The sequence below is a fragment of the Stigmatopora argus genome, chromosome 7 (genome assembly GCF_051989625.1).
Source record: "Stigmatopora argus isolate UIUO_Sarg chromosome 7, RoL_Sarg_1.0, whole genome shotgun sequence".
Lineage (NCBI taxonomy): Eukaryota > Metazoa > Chordata > Actinopteri > Syngnathiformes > Syngnathidae > Stigmatopora > Stigmatopora argus.
In genome coordinates, this window is record NC_135393.1 from 8,028,663 (window position 1) to 8,043,069 (window position 14,407).

General features: G+C 40.3%; 1 protein-coding gene across 1 annotated transcript; it reads left to right on the forward strand.

Annotated features, from left to right (window-relative positions):
• Nucleotides 1-411: 411 nt before the first annotated feature.
• gucy1a1 (guanylate cyclase 1 soluble subunit alpha 1) lies at nt 412-14,070 on the forward strand. The gene is made up of 8 exons (XM_077604416.1): nt 412-811; nt 922-980; nt 3,285-3,364; nt 4,247-4,959; nt 6,102-6,587; nt 11,510-11,653; nt 12,179-12,333; nt 12,497-14,070. The coding sequence occupies exons 1-8, from the start codon at nt 584-586 to the stop codon at nt 12,633-12,635; spliced, it is 2,004 nt and encodes a 667-aa protein (XP_077460542.1). The 5' UTR covers nt 412-583; the 3' UTR covers nt 12,636-14,070.
• Nucleotides 14,071-14,407: the final 337 nt, after the last annotated feature.

The following is a 14,407-nucleotide window of genomic DNA, read 5'->3' on the forward strand; positions in this document are numbered from 1 at the left end:
ATTGATGAGATTTTTTTATGGAGGGGCCTGGCGGTCGTAGTTCAATCTGAACTTGTTTTAACAGTAAAGTTCTAACAAAGAAAAGCTGCTGGCATTTCAGAGTTAATCTATTTTAAATCATGTAGGTCAAAGTTGGGATTCAAACCCTATCCATCAAAATTGCGAGGCAGGCACGCAAACCACTCGCTCGGCCAAATGCAGTTATAGGGAAGGAGAGAGAAAAAAAGTGTATTACATGCAAGAAGTCATCTGGAAATAATGTCTCCTTGCTGATAGGTTGCTCAGCCCCATCAGACGTGCCTGCACGGGCAAGGATTGGCCTGCAGCTCTTCTGCCAACCCTCCACTCGCCCTCCCCAGCTCTCCACCTCCTTCATCTGGTCATTGGTTCTTTTGAGTGGGGTGTGTGGGGGTGGGGCTGGGGGTCTAGGGGGGCAGCCGATCGCTCAGTACCAGCATCAGTCCAAAGGATTAAGCGAGGATGGGGTGCGAAAACTAAAACGCGAGCGGCATTCTGGAGCCTCCGTCTGCATGCACAATGAGCCTTGCGCCTATGTGGTGAGGACATCGCAGCACCCGTGAAGATGTTCTGCGCCAGGCTGAAGGAACTCAACATATCCGGAGAGTGTCCGTTCTCCAAAAGCAACCAGAAGGAGGAGGATGATGAGCAGCATGGAGATGCCGGGGAGAGCTCGGTCGTGCACGGTGGGAGAAGAAGGACGCGTGAGATCGCACCGAGATCGAGGAGCAGCAGAGCCAAAGTCAACCTACATACACTCGGAGAAAGCATTCGCAAACTGGCGTGTCCCCAGGTAGGTGCTAACGTGCTCAGAATAGAAAGGGTCGCCTTAAAATGAACATTGGCTACCATTTAAGGATTCCTCCAATCCCCCATCCCATACTAATTAACTTTGCCATATAGTTTCAGAGACTCCATGCTGCCCTCCAAGTAATGATGAACCAAAGAGGGAGTTCTGAAAGGTAATGTTATTTTCTTTGATGCCCAAAGTTTGATTTATTTAATAAGGGACAGCACATATTAATGAACATATTCATATTCATGTTAATGAACACACACACATACATGGGTGGCCCGGTGGGGCAAGTGGTGAGGGTGTCGCCCTCACAGCTCTGGGGTCCTGGGTTCAAATCCAGGTCGGTCCACCTGTGTGGAGTTTGCATGTTCTCCCCTGGCTTGCGTGGGTTTTCTCCGGGTACTCCAGTTTCCTCCCACATTCCAAAGACATGCATAGTAGGCTGATTGGACAGTCTAAATTGCCCCTAGGTATGAGTGTGAGAGTAGATGGTTGTTTGTCTCCTTGTGCCCTGCGATTGGCTGGCCACCGATTCAGGGTGTCCCCCGCCTCTGGCCTGAAGTCAGCTGAGATAGACTCCAGCACCCCACCCATTGAGGATAAAGCGTTTCAGAAAATGAGATGAGATGCTATATATATATATATATATATATATATATATATATATATATATATATATATATATATATATATATATATATATATATATATATATATGTTAATTATATTTTGTCCATGAATACTTATTAAATAATTCCAAATTGTCTGTTAGCTCCCTTTCATTGCTTTTCCCCCTGGTTGCACTGCTTCCAGATGTGTTTTCATATTGAAGCATTTAACCAATCACATTTCAGCCATTATTTGTTGCCAGGGTAAGAAATCTGCCTCAAGGGCTTCACAATCAGTTCTGCATTAAACAAGCGTCAATAAGACTGTTGCTTTAACCAATCAGAATTCGATTTGGTGACACCAGGGCCTTCTCGCAGGCGTAGGGATACGTCATTGCCTTCTCGCAGGCGTAGGTATATGTCATCGCTTTCACCAACTATGATTGGCTAGTGATAGAGTGGACTAGCCAGAGCTACCAAACTGTATCTGGAGCGAGCTGCACAAGCAAATATATTGTTGAGTTGATTTAATAGGGGTTTTGTCAACCTGCTTGGGCTGACTGCACTCTTTTTGAAGGGAACTACACAGTCACCTCTAGAGCCAGCCCTTGTTGATGTGTTGGAATTTTTTTTATACAAAATCTTGCAGTGGAGGAGGAGCTATGTGATGGAAGATTTTGCAAACTAAGGTGGCATCTGCATATTTAACACTATTGTCCCTGCTCAGGCGTTTGTGTTTTTTTTAATATATGAAAGTGGTGGTACGTTTTTGGTTTTCTGTCCAATACTTTCAGAGCTTGCTTATAAATGGTTTCTATCTGTTTTAGTGTTGTCTTGCAGGCCAATGGCCAACTTGTTCGGCAGTAAGTCATGTGTGATATGATCATTGTGTCAAAATATAGTTTTGTTGAGATGGGGGACGTTTTGTCCTATCAGGGGCCAGTTCACTTTTTGGAACTTCCTGAATGTCTGAATTGTCGAGGAGGAGCTAAAATAAGAGAAAGTTAGTGCTACCTAGAAATGGACCGTACGCTCATAAATTGCCTAAAGTAGCGAGTGGTCCCCAAACACCGGTCCATGGACTGGTACTAGTCCACGAGCCACCTGGTGCCGGTCCGTCAGATAAATAAATATTAACGTTTTCAATCTTGCCCCCTACTTTAATCGAGTAAAATTGTTATAATAGTAATAAATAATTGCTATTATGCTTGCGACTTGGTTTTTTTTTCCGTTCGTGTGCCGTTTTATTTGGAGCCCCTAAAACGGTCGCAGGTGCATATGTTGTCTCTCGTTTAATATGAATTTCAATTATTCATTCAATTTTGATCAGGTAATTTTTATCCCTTCCACAGAAACATTTTTAAAAGATTTATCCATTTTTTTATATTACACAAACTGGGATTTCAATAGGGATGTACAAAGTTATAAACACTCTTTTTCACACCCATGGATGAAGGATCACTACACTAATTCATCGTGTCTGTGTGTGTAGGTGTTTTGGGCAGAATAGTCAAGGAATTTTATTGCTTTTGGCACATTCATCTGTCTTAGAAACATAACGGAGTGTTTATATCGGAATCAGTTATTAAACGACTTATTATTTGACATTTGAAATGATTTATAGAGGAACAAAATACTGATTCCAAACATTGGAAAATCATGTTCTCATTCTTTATAACATTTGTTTCCCTCATATACAAATGATATAATATCCTCAAATGATAGTAGTTGTAGGGATGATAGTGCAAAGGCTATTTAATAGCATTTATAGATGTGTTACTGGATAGTGATAACAATTTTGCAGGCTGATTCGTATGAAATTACCTCAGCTTTATGTGGTAACTTTATCATTGTGTTTGCAGCTTTGTATTTTGTTGCACAGACTGCAGAGATGAACCGGAGCATTTGATGGAAATGATGAACGCGTACTCAACCAAAACAGGTAAGACTCATGTCACATTTGACAATAATAGCGCCCAGTTTTTGAACATAGTGTAACTTTTGATTGAATAATGTGAGAAAGTCATTTTGAGAATTCACATGTATCCTACCTAAATTGTAGAAATTAAATGGACAGATATTTCAAAATGACTGTTGTGAGAAATGTTTTGAAAACCACAAAGTTAGTGTTGTCCCAGGAATTTTGGGCCAAAATTCAAGTACCTCACAAAAGGTAACACTCTCTCTGCACTTTTATGTAAATGTTTTGTCATATTGAGGGAGTCCTAGACATTCTGCAGGATAGCAAATAACTCAGAAGCTGCAGAAGATTGGTCAGTGATGGGGATTGAAGGTTTTTCCAATTTAAATTTATTGGAGAAATTCAAAGATTTCTAAATTCTGTGAGTGATTTTAGTAGTGTTTAATACATACACTGCCTATGAAACACGTCAAAGTCAGTAATTAAAACACGAGCATTCGTCTTTAAATTTTTGGCACCTGCTTCAAATTTGTTTGATACGTGGTGAAATTTTTGGAAATTTTGCATTGAGGTCCGAGTCACCCTTGGGCGACTGATCATATTACCAGATGCTAGCTAGATGACTTCTTTGGAATCTAATGGTGTTTCCTAACCCCAAAAAAGAAAGAAAAATATAATATTTTAATAAAGCTCTTTAAATGTTGTGAAAATCTTGGGTTATGTCAACTAATTAGCCCGCATAACAAAATCAAATTTGGGGGGGAAAACCTGTTTTTTTTTCACGAGATAACAATAAATAAATGACACATTGATATAGTCAGTATGCAGCTTGTCTAACAATGCAAATGTACTGTACCTTTAATGTATGTGCTACAATAGAAGTTTTCATTATCCTTCCCTCAGCGATCCCGATGGAAACCTTGAGAGTGTCTCTCGGGGAGGAGCTCTTCCACATGTGCTACGAGGAGGACGGCCACATTTTGCGGGTGGTAGGGGGCGCTCTTCACGACTTCCTCAACAGCTTCAACGTGCTTCTGAAGCAGAGCAATGCCCCCCGAGCAGATGGAGGGGATTGCGTAAAGGAAGTGTCGGTGCTGTGCTTGGACAAAGATCCGGGTCTGCTCACTGTCTATTTCTTCAACCCCCGCCCCACCACCGAGCTTTTCTTCCCCGGGGTCATCAAGGCGGCCGCCCGTGTGCTCTATCACACCACTGTGGATGTTCTGATGGACCCCCCCAGTGCCAAAGACAGCATCCTTCAGTCCAATCCTCAGCACAGTCTTCTTTACACAGTGATTGTCAAAGGTGATAAAAGCCTGAGCCCCAGTCCTCTGCGGGCGACCTCAGCCGGGACCCTTCCTACCTCTTTGTTCTCCACTATCTTCCCCTTCCATCTAATCCTGGACCAGGATCTCGTTCTGGTGCAAATCGGACACGGGCTCAGGAAGAGACTGAGCAGAAAGGACGGCCTCAGGCGTGCTTCCACCTTCCAAGAACACTTTTCCATCGTGCGGCCTCAGATTAAATGCACCTTCCAAGGCATGCTGACCATGCTCAACACCCAGTTTGTCCTTCGGATCAAGCACGGGGTCTTGGGACATGACAACACAGTGAAGGTATGTCCAGATTCCTGAACACAACCAAGCAGGATGTTTTTCGGTCAATCTTATTTGCTGTACTGCTCAGTCCAAGGCGGAGATCATCATTTTACCACCAACTGAGATCCAAGGCAAATGTCAGAGGCTTTTCCTCCATCAAAGGCTCGGTCTATTTATGGAAAGGCGCGACTGGTCGCCATGAAGAGAACTGAGAGGTTTAACTATTCTCAGAGTTGCAGGAGAGCTGTTTAAAAAATACAGTAATCTGCCTCTATTAGAAGGAATGAAGGAACGTATTAAGCAAGAGTACATACACCACAAACCTTGATGCAAAATCAATTTGACAAAATCTGAAATGAATCATACAATCTTACCCTCAACAGAAATGTCCGATACATTAATTGATTTTAAAAATGTGCTGGAAGTGTGCATGTTAACAGCGGCAGAGAGCAAAGGATCCTCTTTTGGCTCCAAGATTTTCCCATGTGGTCACATCCACTGCAAAAACAGACAAAACCATGTTAGAGTACAGTACATCCGCAAGGTACTGGTTTCTCCTCTCATCTTTTTGCACTAAAAAATTACTCTTGGAAAGAAGATATTATCCATTCAACATGAGTTACTGGTCAAGATAGGTCTTTGTCTAAAGGTGGAAATTAGCCTTAGGCTATAATCTTACATATTTACATATATTCATTAATCGGTTTTGTCCCTTTGTTAAATAAATCAAACTCAGTTAAGTTTTTCCATCGGTATTCAATTTAAATGAGCAAAACGTTTTTTAATGGCAACACAATAGTATCAATTCATAATTCCGAAACAAAAATAACATCTGTAATCTACAGCATATTGCATATGTTAGACAAGGCAGACATTGGTCAGATGACATTTGTCGTGTTTAGAAATGGCATTCTTCTGAAATATAAATAAATATTCTGGCTCTGGCATGGATGACGTAGTTGTGCACTGAAGAGCTGCCAATACTTTGTTTTCCTCGTCATAACACATAATGTCTTGAGAAAACCACTCCAAGTTTTCCACCTTACATCAGCTGCCGTTGATGGCAGTAGATAATCATTCAAACTCACTGCCATCCCCAAATAGATTGGAAATCCCTCAGCGTCAGATGGCGGCTCAATCTAAACGATTTGTCTTTTCAGCTCATGGACCTCAAGGGCCAAATGATCTACGTTTCCGAGTCTAACGTGATCTTGTTCCTGGGTTCGCCATGTGTGGATAAGCTGGAGGAGCTAACGGGCCGCGGCCTCTACTTGTCCGACATTCCTATTCACAACGCGTTGCGCGATGTGGTCCTTGTTGGCGAACAGGCCAAAGCACAGGATGGCCTGAAGAAGCGTCTGGGCAAAGCCAAAGCGGCATTGGAGCAGGCTCACCAGGCGCTTGAGGAAGAGAAGAAGAAAACAGTGGACCTCCTCTTCTCCATCTTTCCTGGCACTGTAGCGCAGCAGCTGTGGCAGGGTCAAACGGTCCAAGCCAAGAATTTTGAGCAGGTCACATTGTTGTTTTCCGACCTAGTAGGCTTCACTGCTGTCTGCTCGCTGTGCACGCCGATGCAAGTCATCACCATGCTCAACGAGCTGTACACCAGGTTTGACCACCATTGTGGGGAGCTTGATGTTTACAAGGTAAGTGCACCATCTTTTAATTGTGCATTAATGACGTTGCCACCAAATGCCACCGCTTATTTAATTTTAGACCAATGGGAGGGTTGCGAAACGTATTGCGAAAATTGATAGCATATTTTGTCTTTCATGGAGTACTATAATGTGTGGCTGGGATGCTACATCTTGGCCAGATAAAGAACGTTTTGTGATTTTCTATTGGTTGGCCAACAAATGGCCTCAAAATTGGTTAGATAAAATATATCCAGCATGATCCGCTGTTTGTCTGTGTTACAATCCCTCCTGTTTTGTGAGTGTGCTTTTAATCTGTGCTTAGTTTATCCTATTTTATTTCTGTCTTTTGGCATTTCTGGAAATCTAGTGTATTGAAAGGCGCTTCGAGATCAAATGTATAATTTTTATTATTATTATTATTATCATTAGTGTTATTATTATTATCATTATTATTATTAGATCAAACTAAAATAATTCTACCCCACCCACCAGGCATTACCATCATCATAAGAACCAACTATCCCCTGTTGATTTAAGAGAAATTGCTTCCCATTGATATCAATAGCATCTTTATACTTTAGATAACAAAGGAATGACCGCAAATAAATTAAAATCTGTAAAATTGGGTCCCAGCATCTCCACGAGCCTTGTGATGATAAGCGGTATGGAAAATGATTGAATAAAATATGTTGGGTTGACAAGGAAAATCACCAGTCACTCTTATGCTGTATGCATTTTGCTTAGTGCTTTTTAGACACACATTAGTCATGTTATCTAATTCCCAAGCTTGTTAACATTATTTGTGTGTGGCCATACTCCTGCAGGCCTGAGCACACAGCTTGTGATCTTATAATTAACAGAATATTTTAATGTAATATTATTCTAACAGATGAAGAGCAGAACTATGATTTACCACTCAGATCGCCTGAACCTTTGATTAACGAAGTTCCATGTGGTCAATTTTAGAGCTGTTTTTACTCGAGTGAAGTGAAAAAAAATGGAGCAACCAAGGACTGTAATGTCCTCCTCACATGTAAGCAATGGAACTTTACTTACCAAGGCACTTTCAGGTATTTTTTTTGAATGAGAAAAACACTCAAATACAAAATGATAATCCACAGTACTTAGAAAGCGATACTTTCAGCCACAACTCATACACACTCACACACAGACTAAACAAAGAACTTGACTCTAGCTTCTGACTCACACAGGCAACAAAAAGAAAGGAAAAGAAACAACAAAACAAACAAACAGTGATTACACTTTTGGAATGTCGCTCATCTCATCTCAATTTCTGAACCACTTTATCCTCACTAGGGTCGCGGGTGGGGCTGGAGCCTATCCCAGCTGACTTCGGGCCAGAGGTGGGGGACACCCTGAATTGATGGCCAGCCAATCGCAAGGCACAAGGAGACAAACAACTATTCACCCTCACACTCATACCTGGGGGCAATTTAGAGTGTCCAATCCAGCCTACCATGCATGTTTTTGGAATGTGAGTGTAAACTGGAGTACCCAGAGGAAACCCACACAGGCCCGGGGAGAACATGCTAACTCCACACAAGTGGACCGACCTGGATTTGAACCCAGGTCTCCCACTGTGAGGCCGACGGACTAACCACTTATCCACTGGGCCGGCCACTTTTGGAATGTATCCGTTGTATTCTTTAGGTTCTCTTTCGTTATGCTTGTTATGAATTTCTACAATACAATGCTATATGTGGGGAAAAAAATACAAAAAAATGGTTTGTTAAGAAAAGTTTTAGCATGGATTAATGGAATTTCAATTCAAATGAGTTCACATGAATTAATTGATATTTGGCCATTACATGAGTTAAACTCATAAGTGTTTGTATCATAACATAATATAAAAGAACCATTATTAATTGTGTCATTCAGGAAAGACACGCTTTTGCAGGATACTTCCAAAGCAATTGAGAGACAAGTGCTTGATTATTCATTTTATGTCCATGACTCTTTAAAATCTTTCAAATTTGTTAACAGCAATGCTCACCCTGGTGTGATTAATTCAAACCATTTTTTTCCCTTTAAAGGACAAATGGAAACAAAATTGAACCCGAACAACTATTTTGAACTAGGATTTTTGTTGTAAATCTAACTTTCCATGAGTAGTTCCCAAGATAGTGAAGTGATTCAGTCTTTTCAAGTGCAACGGACTGCTATTTATAACAAGCTTCAATTTTTAAAGCACCATGCCCTTTTATATCTGACAGAAGACACAATTGAATATATGTAGCAGAAAGGACCATCAGATTTTCACCCTGAGTGATTTGCATCAAATACCTGCAGAATGACGCCGAGAGTCTGTATCAGTCATCGGCAAGGGCTGCCAAAGGCTGTAGGCTATAAACAACATGTCAGCCAAGCCTTAACAAAGATATAGCTACGTATTTGGCAAATGCATCGTAAAGACGCAATGAAGCTCCTTCAGGACCCTGTTCCACTCTGCTTGTATATGTCTAAAAATAGTTTCATTTGTCTGTGTCACATAGTTGTCGACTGCTCTCTGGTTACATGAAAGCAGATGACTTTAAAACAGCAAAAATGAAGTACAATAGAGATTTTATGGCTGTCAGCTTTCAGTACTCTTATCTTGTCCTGGAGGATGGAAGACAGACGGTCCTCCACTTCAATGTGTTCCTCATAGCATTAAAAGTTTCTTTTTTTATTAATGATAATATATAGTCAGTTAGAAATCATGGAGGGTTCTGACATTTTTATAATAGGTGCATGTGCATAGTGAGAGAAATAATCTAAAAAGAAAAATCCAGAAATCATAAAATATGATTTTTTAAAACGATTTATTTGTGTCACACAGCTTCAAGCAAGCATTGAACACCTGCCAAAAAACAATGTTAATATTTGGCACAGTAGCCTTTGTTTGCATTTACAGAGGTCAAACATTTCCTGTAGTTTTTCACCAGATTTGCACACTGCAGGAAGGATTTTAGCCCACTCATTCACACAGATCAGTAAGGTTTACGGGCTGTAGGTGAGAAACATGGAGTTTGCGCTGCCTCCACAGATTTTGTATTGGGTTTAGGTCTCATCTCAAATGCTCTGACCCAGAAAAACACCCCCCAAAATGATGCTACCACCCCCATTCTTCACAGTAGGGATGGTGTGATTGGGATGGTACTCATCATTTTTCTTCCAAAACCAAATGACCAAACGTTCTATTTTGGTTTCATTTGACCACAAAACTTTCTCCTACGACTCTTCTGTATGATCCAAATGGCCATTGGCAATCTTAAGACATTCCTTGAGATACTGGTTTAAACAAGGGAATCTTTCATGCTTTGCATGATTTCAAACCATGATGTCTTTGTACATTACCAGCAGTCACTGTGATCACAGCTCTTTTCAGTAATCTCGTGGTATTCTTAGGATCATTGAGACTTCACGAAGTGATATCTGCATGGAGCTCCACAGCAATTGAGATTGACCGTCATGTTTAGCTTCTTCCATTTTCTAATGATTGCTCCAGCAACGTTTTTCTCAGCAAGCTGCTTAGCAATTTCTCCATAGCCCTTTCCAGGCTTATTGAGGTGTACAATTTTGTCTCTGGTGTCTTTGGACCGCGCTTTGTCTTGCCCATGTTACAAGTTTGAGTCTTGCTGATTTTATGGGGTGCACATGTGTCTTTATGCAGCTAAAGACCTCAAAGAGGTGCATCTGATTTAGGATAATACATGGATTGGAGGTGGACTCCTAAAGGCGGACTAATTGGTCTTTAAGGGTCAGAATTCAAGATGATAGACAGGTGTCCAAATTTCTGATCTCTATTTCTTTTTATCTTGTCTTAGTTGGATGCATCAAAAATAATCGCAAATGATGAACTTTCTTTCATACGCTATTTTGTGGTGTTCAGTCAAATAACTAACTTTAAATGTCCTGTAAAGACATTTCCACGATTTGCTTCTAAATAAATGATATATGTTTCAAGATAAGTGCTGAAAAGCTTCCAAATACTTTCTTTCAGCAATTTAGTGCTGAGTTATAGCAAAAGAAACCTCTTTATAACCTCCTCAGCTGCATTTTTCCACAGAAGAGCCTAAATGAGAGATCTACTGCTATTAGTATAAAAAAAAGTTTATGGCTATTGGCCATAAGTGCAACTTCCTCATTCAAACTGTAACTACACGATCAAGCCAGGCCTAAAGGTTACAGCACTGACACAATAACATCTTCTTTTGAGTGTTTATGTGCAAGCAAATTGTGCGTAAAATGTAGCCAAAAGATATTCTCTCCGAGCACACGGTAGTAGATGTGTGTGCAAGGTGAGCCAAAAATGACCGAGAGAGATGTTTCGCCAAGTCTTGCTGGCATGGTCGGAGTGTTTTGTAGGCTTAAGAAACAAGCTAGTCAAGGTAGTTGCCATTTTCTTGGCATAGCAACTACAAACAGCTGACTGACATTTGGGTGTGTGTGCTTTGGGCATAGTCAGCAGATACTACACAGTTTCTGAGAACTATCAGCGCAGATGTATTCTGGGTATACTGGCCACTTTTTGGTTCAGGTTTGTTAACACCCCTCATTGGTTCAATCAAATAATTCATTAATGTTGACTCCCATTTGACTGGGCTGTTAGTTATGAAATAGGAATATATTCATGGAAAAGGAATGATTGATAATGGGTGAAAATAGATGTGAATGTGGATGCAAGTGGTTGTTTTACCATGTTTTTTCCTGTACATACGTATGTGCCCTGTGAGTGTCTGGTAACAAGTCCAGGGTTTTCCTCTCCTCTTGCCCAAAGAATGCTTGGATAGGCTCCATCACACCCGCAACAAATGGGAATAAAACTAAACTTGCCTTGTAACATTTTTAGCAATTAAGCACAGATTTTAACGATCCACTCAAACTATCGTGTTATAATACGATATTCTGGTGGTCTGATCTGTGTTCAGGTGGAGACTATTGGGGATGCCTATTGTGTAGCTGGTGGCCTACATAAGGAGAGTGACACTCATGCGGCCCAGATTGCACTGATGGCCTTAAAGATGATGGAACTTTCTGATGAAGTCAGGACACCAACTGGAGAACAAATACAGGTGAGGAACCAGCTTTCCGAAACCCAGAAGAAAAAACAAACCAACAAAGTAGCTTAATCTGTCTGGCAAACAAAATAATCCAGATCAATTTTATAAAACAACGGAATGTTGCTTAACTGATTATCTCACATTCCGCGCAGTGAGGCAGAAAAGAATCAGATTTTGTTCTAAATTTACGTGGTTACGAAGTTTTGCAAAATAGTTTATAACTTTGTCTACATGCGGACTTCAGCATGGATAAATGGTTGTGCTATTCCATCAGATAAACACAATGTTTTGTATATAAACAATAGTTGATGACTCTGTATGGTAATAAATGAAGCATGCTCGAAATGTTCTGGCCAATCACATCCCACAATTGACAACTCAGCCATTCAAATGATTTATCCAGGCTTATCCAGATTAATCCATCCATTCGTGCGACTGGATTTGTGCACTAAGTCCAAGCTTACTAAAATTGAACTCAGGGCCACAGCTATAAACTACATAAAGTAGTCATGTTAAATACGCATTTCTTATTTGCAGATGCGTATCGGCCTGCACACTGGTTCAGTGCTCGCTGGTGTAGTCGGAGTGAAGATGCCCCGTTATTGCCTTTTCGGTAATAACGTCACCCTGGCCAACAAGTTTGAGTCGTGCAGCCAACCCCGTAAAATCAACATCAGCCCGACCACACACAGGTGACATCTCTGCGAGCTAGTGTCTTCCGTTTCCAAGGTTACCGTAGGGAAGATTGCATGTGCTAGACAGGAAACAGAAGGTTTCAAGGATTGCTGCCTTTTCTCCAGTGTCTAGTCAGTTGCCTTACTGATTTACGTTTTATTTGTGTACTCTTCATCATAGATTACTGAAGGAGCGTCCAGAGTTTGTTTTCATTCCCAGGAGCAGGCAGGAGCTTCCGTCCAACTTCCCAGATGACATTCCTGGTATTTGTTACTTTTTAGAGGCTTCCATCAAAACTTCACAACTGATTCGGAAATGAAGTCCAGCTGTTGCAAAAACCAACTCATATCAGTGCTTCTATATTAGAGTTGTCCAGATATTAACGTGGCTTAGTGTCTGTCTTCTTTGCGGCCGTTTCACAATACATTCGACCATTGATATTCCGGAGTTCGGCCTTACTGGACTTCGGCAAGTAATTGATGCTCGTGTAAAATATGTTATGTTCAAGTAATATCACATTGAGTTGTTGTTACAGATTCCGTTGGTTTTGAGGCTCGGTTTATTCCGAGATTGGCAAAAAAGACTTAACCTCAATGGTGTATATCAATGGTTCTTAACCTTGTTGGCGCTACCGAACCCCACCAGGTTCATATGCACCTTCATATGCGCATTCACCGAACCCTACTTTAGTGTAAAATAAAATGTGATTTTTTTTTTCAAATTCAAAAAGCTTTATAAATTTCTCGCAGCACTGATTGGCCAAGCAATGTCACGTGACCATCTGTGGGCCAGTGATGGTCAAGCGGGGCATGCTATCGTTAACAGACATGAGACACTGAACCTCCGAGACTGACTCACCAAACCACTAGGGTTCAATCGAAGCCAGGTTAAGAACCACTGGTGTACACGCATCTACTGGCGAAGACAAACGCTGTGAGATTTTTGATTGGATGAGTCAAGGTGTGAGTGTGAGCAAACATGCTTGTAGACAGAACTTCTGTCAAAACATGAAAAATGAACTCGCTAAATTTGACTGGGCAAAAACATGTTATTTGGCATGTTTTCGGCTGACAATAATGATGAATACTCTATTTACAGTTGCCATTATTTTGCCACCGAACAGTTTTTTTTGTTCTGAAAAATTGCCAATAGATTTTTTTCAGGCAATAACACCAAATGTGAGAATCTTCACATCAATGATCAATGTATTCACACTTCTACAGATATTTTAAAAGATATAGCACTCTTCCAATGGTTTATTGCAAAATATGTTTTCCCATGCAAAGTAATCTAAAGTCAATCAATTCATCCCAGGTTAAAAAAAAAGGAAAAGAAAAACACAAAATGTGAACATGAATGTACTGTATATATTGAACTTTAAAATGTATCACTTTCAGGACATTAAATTCACGAGGTTCCACTGTTAAGGTGAATGGTTTTAGTAGCAATTTAAAACGATCCCAACAATGCAATTAATAGCCTGATCGCTTGTTGCAATTCTCAAATACTTTAATTACTGCCTTGAAATCAAAGGTTTAGTATGTAAGATATCTCCACCTTCCCAGCAGTTTTGAATGCAGCATTTATACCATTCTCAAACCAGCACCAAAATATTCTTGTTGGCCAATACGAGCCAGTTGTAAAAAGGAAAACTAATGGCTATTTTGCAATATTTCCTTAAAAGCAGCTTTAGCTAAAACCCAAACGTGAGAGTGGAAAAAACGTGATATTACTATAGTGTGAAAACTGATTTCAATCCTCGGTTTGAGACATCACAGACTGTCCTTTTTTTTTTAAAGATTCACAAAGAAATGAATGATGCCAAAAAGTACATATTACTGAAATCTAATGTAACATTTTTAGGGAGACAAATCGCTTTTTTGGGTTATCCAATGCAATGTTAGAATTTAAAATTAGTCTACCAATATTTTTCCCGTAATAGTTTAAGCAACATTTCTCCTAAAATTTCTGTATCGCTGCTTGCACCTTTACATGTCTTAGCAATTTAAATGAAAAGTCCAAACTAGCTCTACGAATCATAGATTTTTAAAAGAATTTAATAAGGCTTTACAATTTACTATTTAGAATCAA

Bases quoted from the DNA above. Each gene is read 5' to 3' on its own strand.
- gucy1a1 (XM_077604416.1), top strand. From the start codon at position 584: ATGTTCTGCGCCAGGCTGAAGGAACTCAACATATCCGGAGAGTGTCCG. The intron at 812-921 runs GTAGGTGCTAAC...TTTGCCATATAG, and splicing joins GCAAACTGGCGTGTCCCCAG to TTTCAGAGACTCCATGCTGC. The intron at 981-3,284 runs GTAATGTTATTT...TTGTGTTTGCAG, and splicing joins CAAAGAGGGAGTTCTGAAAG to CTTTGTATTTTGTTGCACAG.